The sequence below is a fragment of the Atractosteus spatula genome, chromosome 1, assembly GCF_055471065.1.
Source record: "Atractosteus spatula isolate fAtrSpa1 chromosome 1, fAtrSpa1.hap1, whole genome shotgun sequence".
NCBI lineage: Eukaryota > Metazoa > Chordata > Actinopteri > Semionotiformes > Lepisosteidae > Atractosteus > Atractosteus spatula.
In genome coordinates this window covers 17,503,175-17,524,168 of record NC_142706.1, presented here as the reverse complement: position 1 = coordinate 17,524,168, position 20,994 = coordinate 17,503,175, and the positions used below count along the sequence as shown (strand labels likewise).

Genomic DNA, 20,994 nt, shown 5'->3' with positions numbered 1-20,994 from the left:
AGAACAACCGACACAGTGACTGTTGCTTTTTGTCTTTTTCTAATTTCTGACACTTCCCTCTTCTGCAATTATGAAAACCCTCACTGTAAATAATGAATGAAAGCTAAAGGAAAACAGCCCTGCTCTTAGGAAAGTCAGGCAGTGTTGTAGGTGGCCGTGCGCCTCCCTGCTCCTCCCAACTCGAGGTCCTCGGTGACTCTCTCTCTCAGCCCCTCCTCTCCATTCGCAACTGGAGTGTCAGCATGGCGGCCCATGAAACCAGAGAATGTGAGACGGAAGGCTGTAATAGCGAGGCCAAACTGCAATGCCCAACCTGCATCAAGCTGGGAATCCAGGGGTCTTATTTCTGTTCGCAGGTAAGGGGGATCTCGCCAGCTTCCTTTGCAGTATATACCGGCGGGACTCAATTGAGAGCCCAGTAGTATTGCGCGCTCACGCTACTTGGTTTTCTGAGGTTGAATGTACCCAGTTGTGATCCCTGGGGCTGTTTATAAAATACCCTCTTCTATTCCTGCTTAATAATAGGCATGCTTTTTTAACATCGTTTTTTTTTCCTTCCATTTTGCGATTGCTTTTGCGACCGAGTCGCAAAGCTACCCTGAAGTATCAGTTCGCCGTAATTTAACCGTTTGCTCGTGGGCTGCCCGAGGCCTGAGTGCTGTGCGTGTAAAAACTTTTGCGTGGTGATGAACTGGGGCTCGGCTGTTTTCGATTGGGCAATCGTTTGAAAATGTCTGCACCTCTTTTGAATGAGTCTGCTGCATGGGTGTCACAGGAGCTGGAATTCGCTCAGAGTGCGAGCGGTCTTCGATAGTCGTATTGCCATCACGGGTTTCATTCATTTTTATTCCTCGTTTTATTCTATGTGACAGGTTGCTACTATGTAGTTGCATGTAATTTATTTGATCGTATTTGACATAAACATTGAACTGCGACTGCCGGGGAGTTTGTATTGAAAACTGCTGGTGAAAGTCTTCATTTAAAAGACATGGAAGTAGAAAATGGTTCTCTTATCTCTTGCCCATCGACTGAGTGACTGCTGTTGACACGTGGGTTGTCACTTAGTTTTCACGTTCATTTGTTATGGAAACAAAATCACAAAAGGTCCAATATGAATTTTAGTTAAATCTATTGTGAACTGAATTTTGCAAGATGGTCACATCTTGGCGAAATTTAGCTCAGGTGTTTAAATCGGTGGGTAGGCTTAGCTTGTCCGAAAAGCTTGCTAGATTTGAGGATTTAACACGTTAATACAGCTATAATCATGTTGGGGGGGAGCTAGCGTTCATACCAGTGATTAAGTCTAAATCCTACTGTGAAACCTGACATTTCAGACTGAAAAAAATATTTATTTTTCAAACTAAACAAAAAAAGTGTTTCAATTAAGATGCTCAGTGTAACTTCTGCAACAGCAAATTTAAAAGCTTTATGGCTTCAGGTAACATCTGGGGGAAAGTCATGAAATACGAAGTGGAATAACTCTGCAAGTGTCTTTGACCCAGAACATCATCGAGCATGCTCTTTTGAATAGGATCAGCTGTTGCAGTGGCATCAATTAAAATTGTTTTAAAAATAAAATTAGTGGAAGAATGAAAATGTTAGTGAAAAATCTAGCTTTAATGGGCGAACAGCCCTCTGGACAACTGGGAAAGATGAGTGAAGTATATTGTACTGTCCATCAAAAGGAGCTTTCTGGCACTGGAACGTGACCTATAGTTAACCGCCAAAATAAAGCAAACAGCAATGTAGGTGCCACTGTGAGCCTTAACATAACAGCATCAGGTCGCCCTGGCATTGATTCTATGAATGTCCAGGACTCTGCTGAAGCGGTGAGACACTATTCTTCCACAATAAATTTGGTGTTTTGTTGATGGTGGTAGAAAACGCTGTCTTAGGCACCACTCCAGAAACTCCCACACGAGTGTTCAACTCTGTTGAGATCTGGTGACTGGCATATGGTTTATATCATTTTCATGCTCATCAAAACATTGAGTGGGCCCTCCTGCCCTGTAGATGGGGGTGTTGCCATTGTGGAGGATTCCACTATTCTCGATCAGGATAGAAGTGCTTCACCATAGGATGAATGGGATCCCTCAGAATGGCTTTGTATTTATTGGCATTTACATTGCCCTCTAAGGTGTTGAGTGGACCTAAACCATGCCAGCAAAATGCATCCCAACACCATAATAGAGCCAGAACCCTTCACACTGGGGAAATGAGCACTCGAACCTGTAGACTTCTTTTGGCGTGCACCACACATGTACTTGTCCTCTTGTTGAGAAAAGGGTAAGAATGACTTATCTGACCATATGGCTTTTTTGAACTGCTCAGTAGACCATTGCCTATGTTCTTTGCACCCCTTAACTCCCAAACGTGCATTTTTATGAGCCAGTGTTTGTAAAAACGTGCATTCATCCTGACCATAATATTTCTCTTTGTGAAGTTCTCGATGGACCGTACATGGTGAAACTGCCTGCTAGATTGACAACTGCAGTCAACTGATTCAGAGTTGCTCCTCTGTTTTGCCTTGCACTGGCATCACAGTCAAGGAGTATGTGCTTTTGCCCACAGTTGATGATGGCCTTCCCTCAGGCTTCCATGCCAACATCACCTTAGCCACTGTTCCTCATGAAACATCAGCAAGTTGAGTTGTCTTCGTCACTGAAACCCCTGCCAAACAAGCCCCAACTGTCACCCCTCTCTCAAAGTCACTAGGATCTCTTCTTCAAGCCATGGTAGCCAAAATAATGGGCAGCTGAGCCTGTCCAGCATTTTTATAAATGATCCTGAGCACAATGAGATGTTAATTGCTTAATTAACTCAGGAACCACCCCTGTGTGGGAGCACCTGCTTTCACAATATCTTGTATCCATCATTTACTCAAGTGTTTCCTTTATTTTGGCAGTTAACTATAAGTGCTTTAGAGGTCTTAGAGTATATAATCATTAAACTAGAAAACATTAATTGGACAACCACATTCAGATATCAGCAATAATGCAGCGGCAATAGTAAATTCAGGAATGTATGTGTCAAGAGAGACGTGTTTATAATCAGACATTTTAATTTTCATTAGCACAAACTGGGAGCAACCATCAGGGATACAGCCGCTGAAACTGAAATGGTAGACATGGATAACGGCTGCTTTCTTACTCAGTTTGTCTCTGAGCACCTTGAAGAATGAATGCCTGTATTGATCGAGTCTTTTCAAACAATTAAAACCAGAGTGAAGCAAACAGATGTGAGAGAACCATTAGGGAACTGTAATCATAACATGGTGTGCTTTGAAGTACATTTTTAATTGAGTAGATTGGGTCCAAACAAAGGTTTATACTTTTAGGAATGCAGACTACAAAGGATTAAGACCAGAATTTAAACGAAGTAAAATTGAAAAGCTTGAGATTTAAATGTCTGGTATACAAATCTGCTAATTGAAGTTGCTCATATTACATGATAAAATCCGAGTGCCTAGGAAGTGTTCCAGATGAGGTTATACTTGCATATCTGTAAAACACTGAATGCCAAATCATGCGTTTTAGTCTGAGAAATGATCCTCTTGATTTAAGAAAACAATTTTCCCTTCCGTTATTATTTGTCTCCATTTTGAAAACCTAATGTTGTCCTGTTCCAAAGTGGAAAGGCTGTAGTTGGAAAATATGATGGAGATTCTTTAAAGTGGAGGCCAACCTTTTCCCCTGCTACATGACACAGAATTTCTATCTTGGTAAGGTAATTTGGGAATATCAGTCTGCTAATTTGTAATGATGCATTTAGTGGATGCTTGATGACTTGATACCTTAGTTCTTTGAATATTCAGTCTAGTTTTTTAACCTTGAAAAAATTCTTTAAACAAGTAACAACTGTAATGGATATAAACTTAACACAATATAGAATATGGTGTGTTTAGTTTTTTAAAATAACCAGTAACCAGTTTTAAACCCATGTTCTTGCAGTTGCAGAATCAGTCTTTTATGAGGAACATGATCGTGCATCTTCTAAATGGGTGAGCCTATAAAAGGGCAACTCCTTTTAACTGTATTTAACTATGGGATATATCGTTAAAGTGTAGAGTTTAAGCCAAGGGATGTTAAAAGTGTGCAAATAAGACCTCCATCCATACATTTTCTAACAGCTTCTTCCAATTCAGGGTCGTGGGGGAGCCAGACCCTATCCCTGCAAGCAGCTGGCACAAGACAGGGTACACCCTGCACGACACGCCAGTCCTTGGCGGAGGAGATACAGACACGCACACACTCATACCAGGGCCAGTTTTCCCAGAAACCAATTAATGTACCAGTATGTTTTTGGACTGTGGGAAGAAAGCAGGAGGAAACCCACATGAACATGGGGAGAACGGGCAAACTCTATCCTCACTAATGCTATCTTTCCATATACAGTATCATCTTGCATCTTTTTTTTCATACCATGTTTATACCATGCATTAACATGCATTTGATACTTTAAGACTTATCTTACCATGGTTGATGAATACTGTGTTTAATAGTAGTTATCCTTGGACCTTATCTTTAAAGAGCATTTAGTGAATGAGGCTTCTTAGGTTTGTACTGCAAAGCTACCTTACAATTACGGTTAACAGTTATTTTATGTTAACAGTCACAGTTTTGACACAGTTGTATGATTGTTGTAAATAGCTGGCACTACAGTTTAAGGGTACGTTTTAGAGGTTAATTTCATCTGTCAAATGGCTTAAGTAAGCTATCAGTCTACAGTACTTGTGTCATTAAAGACGTCTTTGGGGGAAAGCTAAAGAATAGTTTTGTCAAGTAGCATTTCAGGATTATGCCATTTTCAGTAGGATCAATAGGCACTATTGTCTAAATTAACCCAAGAAAATAATTTCTTCCTAATTTTAATCTGCAGGAATGTTGTTTGAATTTATTTTATAAGTCATTTTATCCTGAGGTTATTGGTAACTGCACTAGTATACCTAATACTAGTGGGAAATCTGTCTGAGGGTCCTATGAGAGCTTGTACAAACCTTAATGATTTACAGCAAGTGTCTACTCGCTTCTCATGTAGTTAGAGATACCAGCTGTTGAAAATAGGATTCAGCTGAGGCTGTACATTATTCTGCAGAACACTCCTAGGGAAGTTGCCATCTATGGGGGAGTGACACTAGCTTAGGTTATTTTTATCTAGCAATGTTTGACTGTGGTACAGTAGCTTTTTTAAAAAATAGATGAAAAAGCTGTGTCACAATAATTACTTAATCAAATGAGTAGTATATGTAGTGTAATCATTAGTGTAAATAAGAAAGAAATCCTACTTTAAAATTTAAAAAATGTGTTTTATGAAGTTTCCTGCTGATATTTAACAGGCAAAATTTGCATTTCTTGAAAAATATATTGGGTGGGGTTGTCTTTCACTTCTAAGAAGAATTGGAAAGCTTTGGTTGAGAATAGTTGAGATATTGGATCAATCTTTTATCTCTGTGAATACTTGAATTTTAGCCCAAAAATGTTTTGAAATACTTGTGACTCAAGTTTGAAGATATTGTTATGACATTGCATTTGAATGTTGTATTTTTCTTCCTCGCTTTATCTCCATAATCTCCTCTCCTGCCCCTGAAAAGGCCCAGTCCAACAGGTTTTATAGGTAAATCACCATTTTGTAAAGGCTTGGAAAATTCATTTTGGGATCAGTTGCAGGTGACATCTTAAATGAGAGAATTTACAGATAATTAGGAAGAAATATCTTCAGCGCTCAAGGACAACAGTTTCCTTAATTTATTTGATTTCCAACCTTTAGAAATGGGTGATTTATGTGACCCATAAAACTTACTGGATTGAAGCTGTCTAGGACCATGGCTGCAAGCCCTTTTTGTATATGGTTTTGGCCTCAGAGCCGTTTTTATCAAGAAGAAACCCGTCTGGTTTCTAACTCAAATGTGCCAGAAAGTGTGGCCTCAAAGATAACTTTGCGGAAAGATTTGAGTGAGGAGTGGAATGGGTGATGAACATGTTTTGATTACATTTTAAGATTGACACTGTTGTAACATCAAGAAAGATAAACAACTCAAAAAGTCATCCCAATTAAATTGTAATGATAACATTGCATTTTAGTAGGCAGAGTGAACTAATAACAGCATTTGAAAAACATTGTGTGGCACAGTAATATCTGAATGAGAAATTATCCTGCCAGTGAATGAGATCAATAACACACGTACCTTTGGGCACAGTAACAGTATTTTGGTAATGAGTTGAATCTTCAGAAATGCTGAACCTAATATCAGATGAGTCTGTATTGAATTTAATATCATAGGGATAATCAGGTATGTCAGGTAGTATTGCTTTATGCAGTGAGTGATCTAAGTGTGAAGGTTAAAAGTCATTTGATGGGATGGGATCTTTTCCACTGTATGGAGAGGGTCAAGGGCTCATGTCTTCAGATTTCAGCAAAACAAATTTAACTGCAATCATTTTTTCTTCCAGGAGTGTTTTAAAGGAAGTTGGGCCACCCACAAGCTGCTGCACAAAAAAGCAAGTAAGTTACTTTTAAGTATTATTAACTCTTAAATAGGCTACTTTTATCTTAATTAACCATTGTTTTACATAAAGGCATGTAAAGGCTGGGACCTTGTATGAAAGACACACAAGATTAAACTCCCTGAAACATTTGGCTTTTTAGCACAACTGACCCCAGAGTTGCTCTCGAATACTTTGCTTTTTTGCACTAAAAAAAAGGTAAGAAGAAACTGCAATGGACAAATTTGATTTCACATTTCAGGAAAATAACTGCCCTTAGTTGTTTTAAGTTCTATAATACCATTGCTACATCATTAGCTTGACTAAAACATAGCTCAACTGTTTTTTTTCCCACTTTTACTATAGAATTATTTTCACTGTTTTCTCCCTGCTTGTCAGTGCAGTTAAATAATCATTAAATCAAAGGAAACGTGGTGTTCTTAAAATGATTAAACTGAAATTGTATCAAAGAACAAAGAATATTTAGAGAAATTTACAGATATTTTTTGTGTACTTTTTTTTATCTGGCTTTAAGCTCACATCAGTCAGCATTAAAGCCATATACAGTGGTGTGAAAAAGTGTTTGCCCCCTTCCTGATTTCTTATTTTTTTGCATGTTTGTCACACTGAAATGTTTCAGATCATCAAACAAATTGAAATATTAGACAAAGATAACACAAGTAAACACAAAATGCAGTTTTTAAATGAAGGTTTTTATTATTAAGGGAAAAAAAAATCCAAACCTACATGGCCCTGTGTGAAAAAGTGATTGCCCCCCCTGTTAAAACATAATTCAACTGTGGTTTATCACATCTTTGGAAAGCTGAGTTCAATTTCTCTAGCCACACCTAGGCCTGATTACTGCCACACCTGTTCTCAATCAAGAAATCACTTAAATAGGACCTCCCTGACAAAGTGAAGTAGACCAAAAGATCCTCAAAAGCTAGACATCATCCTGCGATCCAAAGAAATTAAAGAACAAATGAGTAATTGAGATTTGTCAGTCTGGAAAAGGTTATAAAACCATTTCTAAAGCTTTGGGACTCCAGCGAACCACAGTGAGAGCCATTATCCACAAATGACGAAAACATGGAACAGTGGTGAACCTTCCCAGGAGTGGCCGGCCGACCAAAATTACCCCAAGAGCGCAGCGACGACTCATCCAAGAGGTCAGAAAAAAACCCACAACAACATCCAAAAAACTGCAGGCTTCACTTGCCTCAGTTAAGGTCAGTGTTCATGACTAACACCATAAGAAAGAGACTGGGCAAAAATGGCCTGCATGGCAGAGTTCCAAGACGAAAACCACTGCTGAGCCAAAGAACATAAAGGCTCATCTCAGTTTTGCCAGAAAACATCTTGATGATCCCCAAGACTTTTGGGAAAATACTCTGTGGACTGACGAGACAAAAGTTGAACTTTTTGGAAGGTGTGTGTCCCATTACATCTGGCGTAAAAGTAACACAGCATTTCAGAAAAGGAACATCATACCAACAGTAAAATATGGTGGTGGTAGTGTGATGGTCTGGGGCTGTTTTGCTGCTTGACTTGCTGTGGTAAATGGAACCATGAATTCTGCTGTCTAAAAAATCCTGAAGGAGAATGTCCGGCCATCTGTTCGTGACCTCAAGCTGAAGCGCACTTGGGTTCTGCAGCAGGACAATGATCCAAAACACACCAGCAAGTCCACCTCTGAATGGCTTAAGAAAAACAAAATGAATACTTTGGAGTGGCCTTGTCAAAGTCCTGACCTGAATCCGATTGAGATGTTGTGGCATGCTGTGACCTTAAAAAAGCGGTTAAGGCTCGAAAACCCTCCAATGTGGCTGAATTACAACAATTCTGCAAAGATGAGTGGGCCAAAATTCCTCCACAGCGCTGTAAAAGACTCATTGCCAGTTATCGCAAACGCTTGATTGCAGTTGTTGCTGCTAAAGGTGGCCCAACCAATTATTAGGTTTAGGGGGCAATCACTTTTTCACACAGGGCCATGTAGGTTTGGATTTTTTTTCCCTTAATAATAAAAACCTTCATTTAAAAACTGCATTTTGTGTTTACTTGTGTTATCTTTGTCTAATATTTCAATTTGTTTGATGATCTGAAACATTTCAGTGTGACAAACATGCAAAAAAATAAGAAATCAGGAAGGGGGCAACCACTTTTTCACACCACTGTATGTTGCATTGTCACATAATGGAAAATTTTGTGATGTAGCTTAAAAACACTCCATCTTTTTATTGTTTGTAATGTTTGTATGAGAAGTGTGGAGATTCACTTGTGTAAAATAAGTAAATGTGTAGTACTTAAAAATTGCATTAACTGGTACACCTGTCTTGTTAAATGTAACTTAGATGTCTATCTGTGCGTTACCATTGTTTTTCGTACAAACTGCAGGGCAAAAACCATCACTTTGATTATGGTTGGCATATTTCCATTACGTGTTAATTTGGGAACAGTTTTACTTAAAATTTTAAAGTATGAACAATCTTAAGAGTCTTTACTATATCACTGTTAAAGAGTAAAGATTTTCTTTAATTTTTGGATTAGTAAAAATGCTAGAAATATTTCCAATTAAGGCTATATGAATTCATATCAATAGCACATAACTGGCTTATTTGAAGGGAACCATAACATTTTGAAATATAAAAGTAATGGAACCAGGCTGTCTTTCTTGTCCATTTTTAATTCGCAGAAGAGGATAAAACCAAGGATGATACAAAGAAAAATGTAGAGAATGATGTCAATACAGACCCCTGGCCTGGCTATAGGTACACAGGCAAACTCCGGCCCCACTACCCCCTGGTAAGTGAGTGCACAGGTATTGTCCACTTGTCCACTTCCTGTCTGGTGAAACTACATACATCACTTTGCAAAGAACAGTCTTATATGGCATAGACGAGTGGTTCTTAGCCTTTGAAAACACAATGCCTTTCAGTTAACACTATACATTATCAAATGTGAGCTCTGATGCCATGTACGTGTCGCAAGTTTTGAAGTTCTCGGCTCTGTGAAAGAAAGAGCACAATGGAGGCCGCTTTCAACATCAGGCTTGTTGCGATGCTGTTTTTGATCATCGGAAAGGCAGAAAATCCACGTTTGCTCCAATCCATGAAAACAGCAACCAAAGTAAATGCAGTCTTGTATGAAAGGTTTGAGTAATACCTCAGGTAGTACCTTGCGTACTACCTAAAGAAATGAGTATAGATCATCTAAAAATGTTGTTAAATGCAATTACAGGCCTCCCAACACACCCAGCCACATGCTGGTGTAAATTTAAGAATCAGAATGTTACAGGAAATATGCCTTGGTCTGCAATAATTAGGCCTTGCAAATTGCTCAAGGGTGAGTTAATTAATGAATTTCTTAACTAAAAACTAATCTGAAAATGTGTTAAGGGGATTAAATAAATTGATACATTATGTGGATCAGACAACCATTTTATTATAAGATTCTCTGTCAGACTAAATGGTTGCCTGGTCAACTACAGTAATAGAATACCAGCTCCTTAATTGTTTTAATCAAGGTTTGTTTGCACCCATTATTTCATAATGAATGCTGACTCTTTTATTTCTCAGATTCGTTATTAAATCTCGGTAACAAAATAAATTAATCGACGGTATTACAAAATTTTACAAATTCCAAATCAAACACAAAAATGTGGATTTTGTGAAGGTACTGTATACTCACCATGTTGTTGAGAGTTTGAGAATTGTGACTTGAAGCGGCCCTTCCTGCTCAGTAGTCACTATAACAACTTATATAATGCAATGTACGAGCGAATTAGTAGAGGTTGCGCAGCAGATATTTCGCAGCAGAAATGTTCCAATGTGATCTGCATGCAGAGTTAATATGTAGTGTTTGTCGGTAAAACTGTCTCAATGTCGAGAACAATATTTCTATTGGATTAAAAGAGATGGATTCATGAGCCTGCTTGTTTACAATGGTATAGGGCCATTTCTTCATCTCATGTAGCATTTGGTTGCCTTGTTTTGTCTATTTTGTGATGCAAATTGGAAGTTTTAAACATTACTGTGTAGGTTTTAGAAACCCTTTTACTTCCCACTGTCAAGACTATTCTGTAGTGAATATAACAGTAGTGTGCTGTGTTGGGATGTGATATTTACAGTATGCAGTATCTTATGCTGGACTCTTCTTTCCTTTGGACAGACTCCAATGAGACTTGTGCCAAGTTACATCCAGAGACCGGATTATGCTGATCATCCATTAGGTAATACATTTCTGTCTTCATTTCTAATATGTTTTTTTGTCTGGGAATTGTTCTTTATACATTTTTAAAATTCAACTGTAAAAATGGTCACAGTAGAGCACCATGCTATAATCACACTTATTTCTGCTAATGACTGGTAGCTGTTAAATTTATGAAGTTTCATTTTAATGTGGGCAGATTTTACCAGTTGGTGTACTGTTGTGTTCAGTAGTAACCTCTGGACTGTTTTGTGTTTTTTATTTACCATGTACAACTGCTAATATCCTTATCACCTGAAGCACAGCTGGGAAAGGCTGACTACAAAGGCCACTCTTTGATTTCACAATGGCCACTTCAGTGCACTTTTCAAAAGGAATGCAAACATACTTGAGTATGAGACGCTAAACTGCAGTTACTGGGGTTGTGCCCTTTCATTTTGTTTGGCTCTTAGACTCTCTTAAGAAGAGATCACCATTATTAAGCACTCATTATGTTCTGGAGCATTGCAGTCATTAACTGACATCCACCAGGATGGGACATCCAGTACCACCAGAATATTAAGCACTCATTTTATTCTGGAGCATTGCAGTCATGAACTGACATCCACCAAGATGGGACATCTAGTACCTCAAGTGACCACTTTGCTTTTTCCTCTACTCTTCACTTAATGTACTCTTCTTACATGGCTGAGCAGTGCCATCAGTGGAAACACCAATACAATGAAACCCATCACTTCAGAAATACAAAAGGTTGCATTTTATTAGTAGCAAAGCTGCACGTGAAATTGCTGGGGGTGGGTAGTCATAGCTTCATTTTCTGAACAGTGAGTAACTTGGGTTTTTCACTAATAGCAGCAGAATTACTACGTAAGTATGGCTGCTTTATGCTAGATATAGGGTGTCCTAAAAGTTCTGAAGTAGAGCTTTTTTAGTTAGAAAAGAGGACAAGATCCCCTGATAAAAGGGATTTATTCCTGCATGAATAGCCTCATGCTTGGCCTTGTGTATTTCTGTTGACATGAAGCAAAGCTTTTTCTGGAATTTGGATCATGAAATGAAACACCTATTAACAACATAAAGTGGACATTTGAGTCTACGTTGATGAAGGATAGAACATTCTATATCACTCATTGTTTTTTTGTTAAATGAGCACATGATGCATCTTTTTATCAGAAACAAGTTTTGCTGCATAGAAACATTAACTATGAGGCTTAAAGCAGAACTTAAGGGAGATACAGGCCATAGAAATACTAGTGTAAAATCCTCCCTTATGTATCTGGACAATTTTGAACCACAGTGGAGATGTTTTGAAGTTGTAGTCTGACAGAGAATGTGCTGTCAGTCAACCTGTCCTTCCAGTTTATAGTTTGTGCTTCAGGCAGTTGATGAAGGAAATAAACACCCTTGATAATCCATTGACCTATATTTACATACCAGTTGCCTTCCCTAATGCTTCTTAGGCTTTTGGGAGTTTATCTGGAGTAGCATTCCTTGTAGTTTCATGTTTAACACTCAGGAATGATTTGATACTGTATGTGAGGGGTAGTTTGATGTGTTGATTTCTACATTAGATGGAGTGAAGACTGTTCACTTGAAGTTGAATCTTCAGGTTTTATAGAAAGGGTACATCAGAAGATTTCAACCTCTTTAAGGTTTGACAAAAACAGTATTTTGTAAAAGTGAGAACCATTATAGGAATAACGAGACGGAATTACAATGTCATATTTTTATTTTTTCCCTCCATACAAACATATCAACATTTTTGAGAATGACACAGTCTTGTCCAAAGTAGGTACTGCGGGTTTTGTTTTTTTGAAGTGTAATTAAAAAAAATGAAAGACAAAGACGCGGGGGCCAGCGTTATGAAATTCATTTTTACAGGTCTAGGATACATTAGATCCTAGAACTGTAAAAAATCATCTTTTCTTTTGAAAGAACTTTCCTTTTTTCACATTTTGTTCTGCAGCACATCAAGTACAAATATAAGTAGTGTTCTTTCGAAATTTAAAATTATGTTCATGGAAGCTGGAAAAAAACTAAGTTTAAATCTCTTCGACATAACGTAAAAATCACGAGTACACAGAAAGGAGCAGCAGTGCAAGTGCTTTGTGTATACTGTATATCAGTTAAAAGACACTAATTATATTTTGTATAAGAGATGTATTCATTTCTTTCAAGTAGTTAAAAGCTGGTAGCTGACATAGGGGGAAAAAAAGTTCTTGACAGCTTTGTACTGTATTGTACAGATGTGCAGCCAAAATCTGGTTCTTTTTTTAAGATTGATTGGGTCTTTTCATTTAAAATTAGCTAACAGGAACTGGAAAGGTGATGGTGGTCTTTGGGGAGGAGTACAGAATAGAGACCCCTCCCCCCCCTACTGCATGTGCTGATTTATTTATAAAGCTCTTTTCTTGACTTGTTTACTACTACAGCAGCAGAGGTGGGTCTCCTAGCAGGTACGTTTCCATCACTAATCATAAACCTCAAACGAGAGACAAGACTTACGGCCATTTCACTTGGGGATTCTCATTTTTGTTGGACAGACAAGTGTGGTTACCATGCAATGGATGTTTGTTTTTAATTGTTTTCCCTTTAAGAGGAAGCTAACTCTTACATGTTCCAAAAAGCATGTGGTTTATTTCAGGCTTGCATGTTTGCTTTTCTTCAGCTTTTGTTTACTGCTGTAGCCGAGTAGACTTCATTAGCATTTCAGTCTTCTCTGTAGTGTTGGGGAACAAGCAAGTCCCTGTGTAGAGGAACATTGAAGGTATTAAATCATTTTTAAAAAACAGTTTACTTGTTTAAACTGTGAGAGTTAGCCCACTCTTGTGCCAGAGTCATCCATTTACTCAGAGTATCAATGCTGTAATGTGGAATTTATATATATATACATTTTCATTTTAGGAATGTCTGAGTCAGAACAGGCCTTAAAGGGAACCTCTCAAATTAAGATCCTTTCTCCAGAAGATATAGAAGGAATGAGGATTGTGTGTAAGGTAAGGTTTGTATTTGTGATCCGTCTGTAAAAAGCAAATGAACACATGCCACTGTATGTCTGGCAAACACATTCAGAATAAGAAAAAGTACTAGTCGCACCAAAACGTAGCAGAACATCTTGCAAAGCAATCTCATATACCTAAACAAAATGGTCTTCAATTTAGGTACCTTTTACTTATGGTTGTCCGCAATTTTAGGAGCGTATTTTGACTTTCTGGATTTTGCCTGTGTTATGTGCTTTAATATTCAAAAATATCATTTATGCTGCATAAGGTGTAGCAGACCTTCAGTAAAATGTAAATGTTTTATAAATGTTTATAAAAATGTAAATGTTTTATATTTAATCATGTGGAGTTCAATCGAAAAAAAAACTGTGTACTAAGGGTCAATTCCTGATTTGCATAAATATTACACTTTTGAGTGCAGCAAATAAAATATAACAGGTGTCCCTAAAAGGAATAAACAGATGGCTTATATAGCTGTTAGATAGCATTGCTCATATTAATTTGAGATTGATTAATTTTTTTGGGTGTATATGAATGCCCTACCGCCTTCAGATCATTTTGTAAATCACACTCCTGTGTTCGGATTTAAATTTGACTTGCACGTCCTGTTTACAGAAATTTGCTTGGGATGTGTGTCAGCCTTTTATTCCGTTGTCTATGTGTCTGTTGTCACAGCTTGCAAGGGAAGTGCTGGATATTGCTGCCTTGATGGTAAAGCCAGGAGTAACGACTGAGGAGATAGATCATGCGGTCCATCTGGTAAGGAGCTTCTTTGCATTTTAAAAGGCCGATCTTCCGTTTCCCCTCTTTACTACCGGCCGTGGGGCTCACCTGGTTATTCATCACAGTGCTTGTGTGTTCTAGGCTTGTACTGCCAGGAACTGCTATCCATCTCCTCTGAATTATTACAACTTCCCCAAGTCCTGCTGCACGTCAGTCAATGAAGTGATCTGCCATGGGATCCCCGACAGGAGGTCTTTGCAAGAAGGAGATATTTTAAATGGTTTGTGTCTCCGTTGTAGTCTTTAGAGAAAACCTGGGTTCACGTTCTTGTATTGCGATCTAAAATGCTTTACTTTTAAAAATGAAAAGAAACAAAGTGCCCCGTATATATGGTTTGACAATTGGAAATTCGTCATTTTTAGTATAGTTTCCACATGATCAAAGTCTGGCAGAAATTGTATTAACTCATATTTTAGACCTTGAACTATCTTGGGAAAAGTTAAAAAGGCTTGTAAACAAGTGAAAAGCTTTTAACTGGAAATAACTCAGTAGGCTACATTGTGAATTGTTGAATAACTACCCAGTGATGGTGATGGATGATGACAACACTGATTTAAATGATACAAAGTTAAGGTTGCAGAGTTGTGAGAAGTAGGTACTGTATCTTTTAGCTTTTTATGTTTTTATTTTTTATTTTTGACCCTCATTATTTAATTTCAGTGATACCTGCTTTATTGAAACATTCCTGTTAACCAGTTGTGAAACAAAGGAGTGGGAAAACTCCTCTGGGTTCTTACCAGACTGCATATTTCATATATGATGCAGTTAACCAACATCCAGATTGTTTAGTTTTGATTGCAGCTGTGCAAAAACCTACAGGTCTTAAAGTCTGACTGTTTATTTTTTCCCTCTATCTGTAGTGGATATAACTGTGTATCGTAACGGTTACCACGGAGACCTCAATGAAACCTTCTTTGTTGGAGAGACGGATGAAGGAGCCAAAAAATTGGTGCAGACAACCTATGAATGCCTTATGCAAGCTATTGATTCAGGTATGTTGAAGCCCCCCCGATGTGTAAAATTTTATATATATATAGTTGAAAAATCTGAATTGTTGTGTAGCAGTATAGCATAATGTTAATAAAGTTAAATTCATACCACACACCGGAGGCAGGACAAGACAAAACACATGCACTAATTATAGACCCAGACTGAATACTTATGACACTCCACTAATTGACGAAAATGTGCTGTTTTCTGACATTTAAAGTTAAAGATTTTAATTCCCAAATGAACGTGTTGAAAATAAAATTGAAATTAGAATTGTCTATACTCGGATCAATAACAGCGAGTACAGTAAAAGGTGATTAGAACACTATGTTCATATTTAACAGTCAGAAAGACTTCTCGTCCATGGGTTTATCTGTTCAGCATGTGTTTTTTCCCCACTGTAGAATGTTGAACAAACAGGAATGTTGAACTTGAATGTTAATCATTTTTTTTTATGCTCCTACACAAAGTGGATACTGAGATCTCCTCACAGCTGGTTTACCATTTTGGTCTTGACTGTTTCGACAGTGAAGCCAGGCGTGCGGTATCGAGAGCTGGGGAACATCATCCAGAAACATGCGCAAGCTAACGGGTTTTCCGTAGTACGAAGCTACTGTGGACATGGCATCCATAAGCTCTTCCACACTGCTCCCAATGTGCCACATTATGCCAGTGAGTAGCTTGACGACCAAGGTATTTAAGACCCTGAAATCATTCACAAACAAAACCACCTGCAGCTTTCTTTTAAAATGTTGGTATTTAAATGTAAACTTTGCACCTTGTTTGAATTAGATTTTTTTTCTTAGGAATGATAACAGTATTGTTAACTTTGACTTTTATGTATAGCCCCTGGAGACCCAATATAGATTATAGTTTATGTTGCCTTGTTTCATGGTTTTCTGAGATCGTAATGTTCAGTGGTAACATCCTGGGCAATATGTTCAGTTCAAAAATGTCTTTTCCTGTTAATGTTTAAACTGCACTTGTAAAATCTCAGTCCCTCTTGTTTATGTTAAGAAAACAAAGCAGTTGGAGTCATGAAGCCAGGCCACGTATTCACCATAGAGCCCATGATTTGTGAAGGTAAGAAAAAACAAAATCCTGATCCTGACTGGCAAATGTATCCTGGAATAAAAGTGCTATTTGGAAAGATGACAGATCAGCAGTCTCCATCCCTCTTTGACAAATAAAGTCACTGATTGGTTAAAATGAAGTCATTGAGAGCTTGTTTGGTTTTTAAAACCAGGAAGAGCTGTGGCTGGCCAGGGTCATTGCTGGAGACCCCAGTTTCAGTTGCTATTTCTAAGTTCTGCCCATTCTTAACTCTTGCTTGAACAGTTTCTGTACATCCGTTTCAGTGTCTTTTTATGTGGTGTGACATAATTAATATCCGTGACAGTGGGGCAACATGGTGGCGCTGTATTTAGTATTGCCACCACGCAGCGCCGGGGCCCTGGGTTCAATACCGGACCTGCGTGGAGTTTGTATATTCTCCCCATGTATACATGGGTTTCCTTCCAGAGTCCAAAACCATGCAAGTAGGTTAATTGGCCTCTGGGGAAAATATATGGCTCTGGTGTGTGAATGTTCGTGCGTGTGTGCCCGTCTGCCCTGAGATGGACAGCCGTCCCGTCCAGGGTGTATCTTGCCTTGGTCCAGCTCCCCTGTGACCCTGTATTGGGTAACGCGTTTAGAAAATGAATGGGTGGATGAATGGTAGTTCTGACGGCAATCAGCAGTCTGGGAAATACACACCCACACCCACCTTCTAACTTCGCTCTGCGTCTCCCCGTTGTCTCCTGTGCGCACACAGGAGGGTGGCAGGATGAGACGTGGCCGGACGGCTGGACAGCGGTGACCCGGGACGGGAAGCGCTCAGCCCAGTTTGAGCACACCCTGCTGGTGACGGAGACGGGATGCGAGATCCTCACCCGCCGCCTGGAGGACAACGGGCGCCCGCATTTCGTGTATCAGATGTAGGGTTAGTTAGTAAGGTGGGGGCTTACAAGCTCTTCCCGGCTCGGCCCCAGTGGAACTGTGCTGGGCACTGTTTTTCATTACAGTTCCTGACTGCAGTACCTGTGGGATTTCAGCAAGATTTCCCCATTCTTTGTTTTGTTTTTTTTCCCCGCTATTTTTTTAAAATGCAAGTACTTGAATACATCAGGATGATATTTATCATGTGGGCTATTTTAAAGTGAAGGGTCATCCGTTTTTATTGTCCTCAGAAGATGCTGAAGGTTGTATAAAAAAAAGCTATGACAAAGGTGACTATATAAATAAAGGTTTATTTATGAGGAGTGCTGTTTGGCACAACTGCACATGGTGTCAAATTTTGTAAGACAATAAGTAAGTTGGGATTCTGTAGACAATGACCACCTGCAGGTGCTGTAGAATATGGAATTATAGAATTTGCTGGAAGAACGTACATCGAGCTGTGAAATTCCTTTCTCACTCTGGGTGACCTGACCGTGACAGTGATGTATTAGGGTTATTACTTTAGGAACTTGTTATTTACGAATCCTAAATTTCTGGACAGTTGGGCTGGGAGAGAAAAAATGGGCTTTTCTCCATTAGAATGATCACTTTTCACTGAACGATTGCGGATACAGTAAAAAGCTCAGCGTCTTATTGTGGTTTAAATCAAGGCAGAATATAAAGGCACTAATAAAGATCTGGCTCTGCAACATAACCGGTCATTGCTATCAGAATTAGTGCATTCCCATCCTGGTGAACATTTGTTCTGTTTAAGGTGCATAGAAAGTCTGAATTCCACAGTCAGTCTTAAATTCCTGCAGTAATTGTAGATTTTCTTTTTTGAGGTGAGATAAGAAAACCTTGTTTTTGCGTTCTGGGTTGTGTGTTCTCATTGAGAAAATGACAGCATTACTCCTAAAGGCAGCCACAATACATTAGTCTGGACAGTTGTTCCTCCTCTAATAAGAGTGCCTCACAATTTCACTACAATGGTAGTAGAACACTTCAGAATTGTATTGTTCACTATGTTATTGTCCAGTTTTTAATCTTAAACATTTAGACAGAATTCTGCAAGAGATCAATGCTATCTCACCTATACTTGTATAAGAAGAGAACTGTGTGAATCCCCCAGTCAGTTATTTCTGTAGTGGGGGAAGGGAGTTCATTCAATGCTTTTTGAAAAGGGGAGATTTGTTTGAATGGCCTGAGCACGTTTTTTAGTGTGTTGAAGGAAAAAATCAGAGGATAAGGCGAAGTTGGCATTTGCCGACAAATCCGTTATAAAACCTATATTGTGGAGCCCTGAAATTCTGTTCTCCTATAAATGGGACAGTGGGGAAAAAAAATACTCCAAAAGACTCATAATGACAATACAAATCAGTGTGCACGAGCATAACATTTGTCCACTAGAGGGGGTGATGTGTTTACCTACAGTAGGTTTTACTGTCCCTGCAGCTCCCTCAGATAAGCACTCTTTGTATGTGACAATGTGTTACCTGTGGCCCCATTCTTATACGCAGTAGATTTCATTGCTCCAGAGTGCACGGTGGTTACAGTAGAGGTTTCGAAAAATTCTGATCTCTTGGCACCAAGCAGTATGGGTTAGAAATGTATAGAAAATGAAAAAAAAATGGAATAGAGCAGAAAATCTTAACGGTACTCTAGTTTGCATTTGACGTACTGTAAAATTCAACTTATGGTAAGACTAGATAAAATGATTTCAGTACCGAACATTTTCCACCCACATTTTTGTTAAGAGTATGAAATTATTTTCAGAATGTTATTCTAAATACATTAAAATTATTTTTGTGATCTTGTGATGGAAGTGTGTGATTTGCATTTGAAATGAACATTAAGAATTACAGCCTGTATCAAAACTATTGAAAAATAATACTTGAATATCAGCTCCCATCTGTTTCTCTATGGCCTGTGACTAGTATATTTTTAAGGTTTATAAATGTGACATTCCCAGCTGCATAATTACCACAATCAATTACTAGCAGTGCAACTGGTGGTGAGCTGTACTGCAGAATGGCACTCAGTGTGACAGTGCAAACCACAAAAGAATTGTCTCGGTACATTGGTACATTCATAAAACCTTCAAACATGATGAGGTTTATAATGCATGGGAGGTTTGATATCGAAACTGGGAAACTATTCAACCTTTCAACAAATGTTGATTTCACATTTGGAAAATGCAAGGTTTTAGGTTAGTTTCTGTTAATCTGACTATGCCAACAGCAAACTGTCAAGGAGAACCATTGCAGATGAGTTTAGCTAATCAACATGATGTCCTTGAAAAGAGAATTTCCTGCTACATACACATGAAATTTTTAGATACAGTATTATCAGTTTGTAAACCTTGATTTTTTTAAATTAAAATAATCTGATTTTAAGTCCATGTGCGGTGTAACTATTAAATTATGAAATGCACTAAAATGTCAAGCCCTTGTGTTTTTTGTTCTATTGGAAAAACTCCAGATACTACAGGCATGTAGTGCTCTCAGAAAGACTAGCACTTTGGTACCGTGATAAACATCTTCATAAGATTTGATTAGTATTAAAACTTGCTAGTATTCCGTTAAAAAAAAAAAGATTCTGTACAGATGCTGGAGCAACCTCAGTCAAGATCACCTGGTGATGTGACCCAGGCTGAGACCCACGACAATTGGATAACAGAGCTGAACACAGGCAAGCGCTTCTGCTGGTAGAGCTGGTAGGCAAAGCAATATAGTTCCCTACTTCTGTGAACCAAGTTATGTTTTATGAATTAAAACCCAAGTGGTGCAAATTGATCCTAAATACTTAAATATATTATGACCATTTAGAACATTTCTTGTAATTTACTCAGAGTTACACTACCTTATCTCCTCCCAGTTGGAAATTTGTATTTGCTAGTTTTCTTCGTAATTTACACTGTAATACACCTTATTTAACAAAACTGTTGTTACACTATTGGAGAACTCACATTCATAGACACATCTAAGATATACCATTTTTTAATTAATTGACCTTGAGCTTCAGGGAAACATTCTGAAACCCTATAAGGGTCATATACCCTTGTCAATGACCCTATATATATATATATTAACCTGTTTGTAATTGCACATAATCTGCATAAAACAATTGTAGTTTTTTTAACACCCCAGCCTGCAAATTCTTAGCACTTGGTACCATTGTCAGAATTAATGCATATTTTGACCTCACTTGTTTCATTTAGTCCAACCAAAATGTGTATTTTAAAACCATTCAACACTATATAGTATGTACTTCACTAAAGTGCCAGTCACTAAATCTGAGAAACATAAAATGTACTTTGCCTTAGCCAGAAAACACGTTAAATCAATTAATATTGGGAGCTGTAATTCAATTATGAACTAAAAATCATCTGTAGTGGTGGCTTTTACTTTTTACATCTAAAAGGATTCACAAGACTTGGTACAGATGCATTCAGTCACTGAATAGGAAATAGACATCTGTATTCAGTGGCTGGCCTTTTTCAAAGTGAAACTTGAAACTACAATTAAAGCTGTTGCTTCAGCAGGATTCAAAGA

General features: G+C 38.3%; 1 protein-coding gene across 2 annotated transcripts; it reads left to right on the top strand.

Moving 5' to 3' along the window:
- Window positions 1-225: 225 nt before the first annotated feature.
- On the top strand, window positions 226-19,879 carry metap1 (methionyl aminopeptidase 1). Of its 2 annotated transcripts, none has more exons than XR_016091469.1 (11): window positions 226-356; window positions 6,450-6,501; window positions 9,175-9,284; window positions 10,650-10,710; window positions 13,593-13,684; window positions 14,366-14,449; window positions 14,555-14,693; window positions 15,334-15,465; window positions 15,992-16,156; window positions 16,481-16,546; window positions 17,277-19,257. XR_016091469.1 is itself a non-coding variant. In XM_088923310.1 (11 exons), exons 1-11 carry the CDS (start codon window positions 243-245, stop codon window positions 17,441-17,443), a joined length of 1,161 nt encoding a protein of 386 aa, XP_088779436.1. In that variant the 5' UTR covers window positions 226-242; the 3' UTR covers window positions 17,444-19,879. The 2 variants fall into 2 exon arrangements, 1 of the variants encoding a protein (XP_088779436.1); XM_088923310.1 differs by having other exon boundaries at window positions 15,992-16,135; window positions 17,277-19,879.
- Window positions 19,880-20,994: the final 1,115 nt, after the last annotated feature.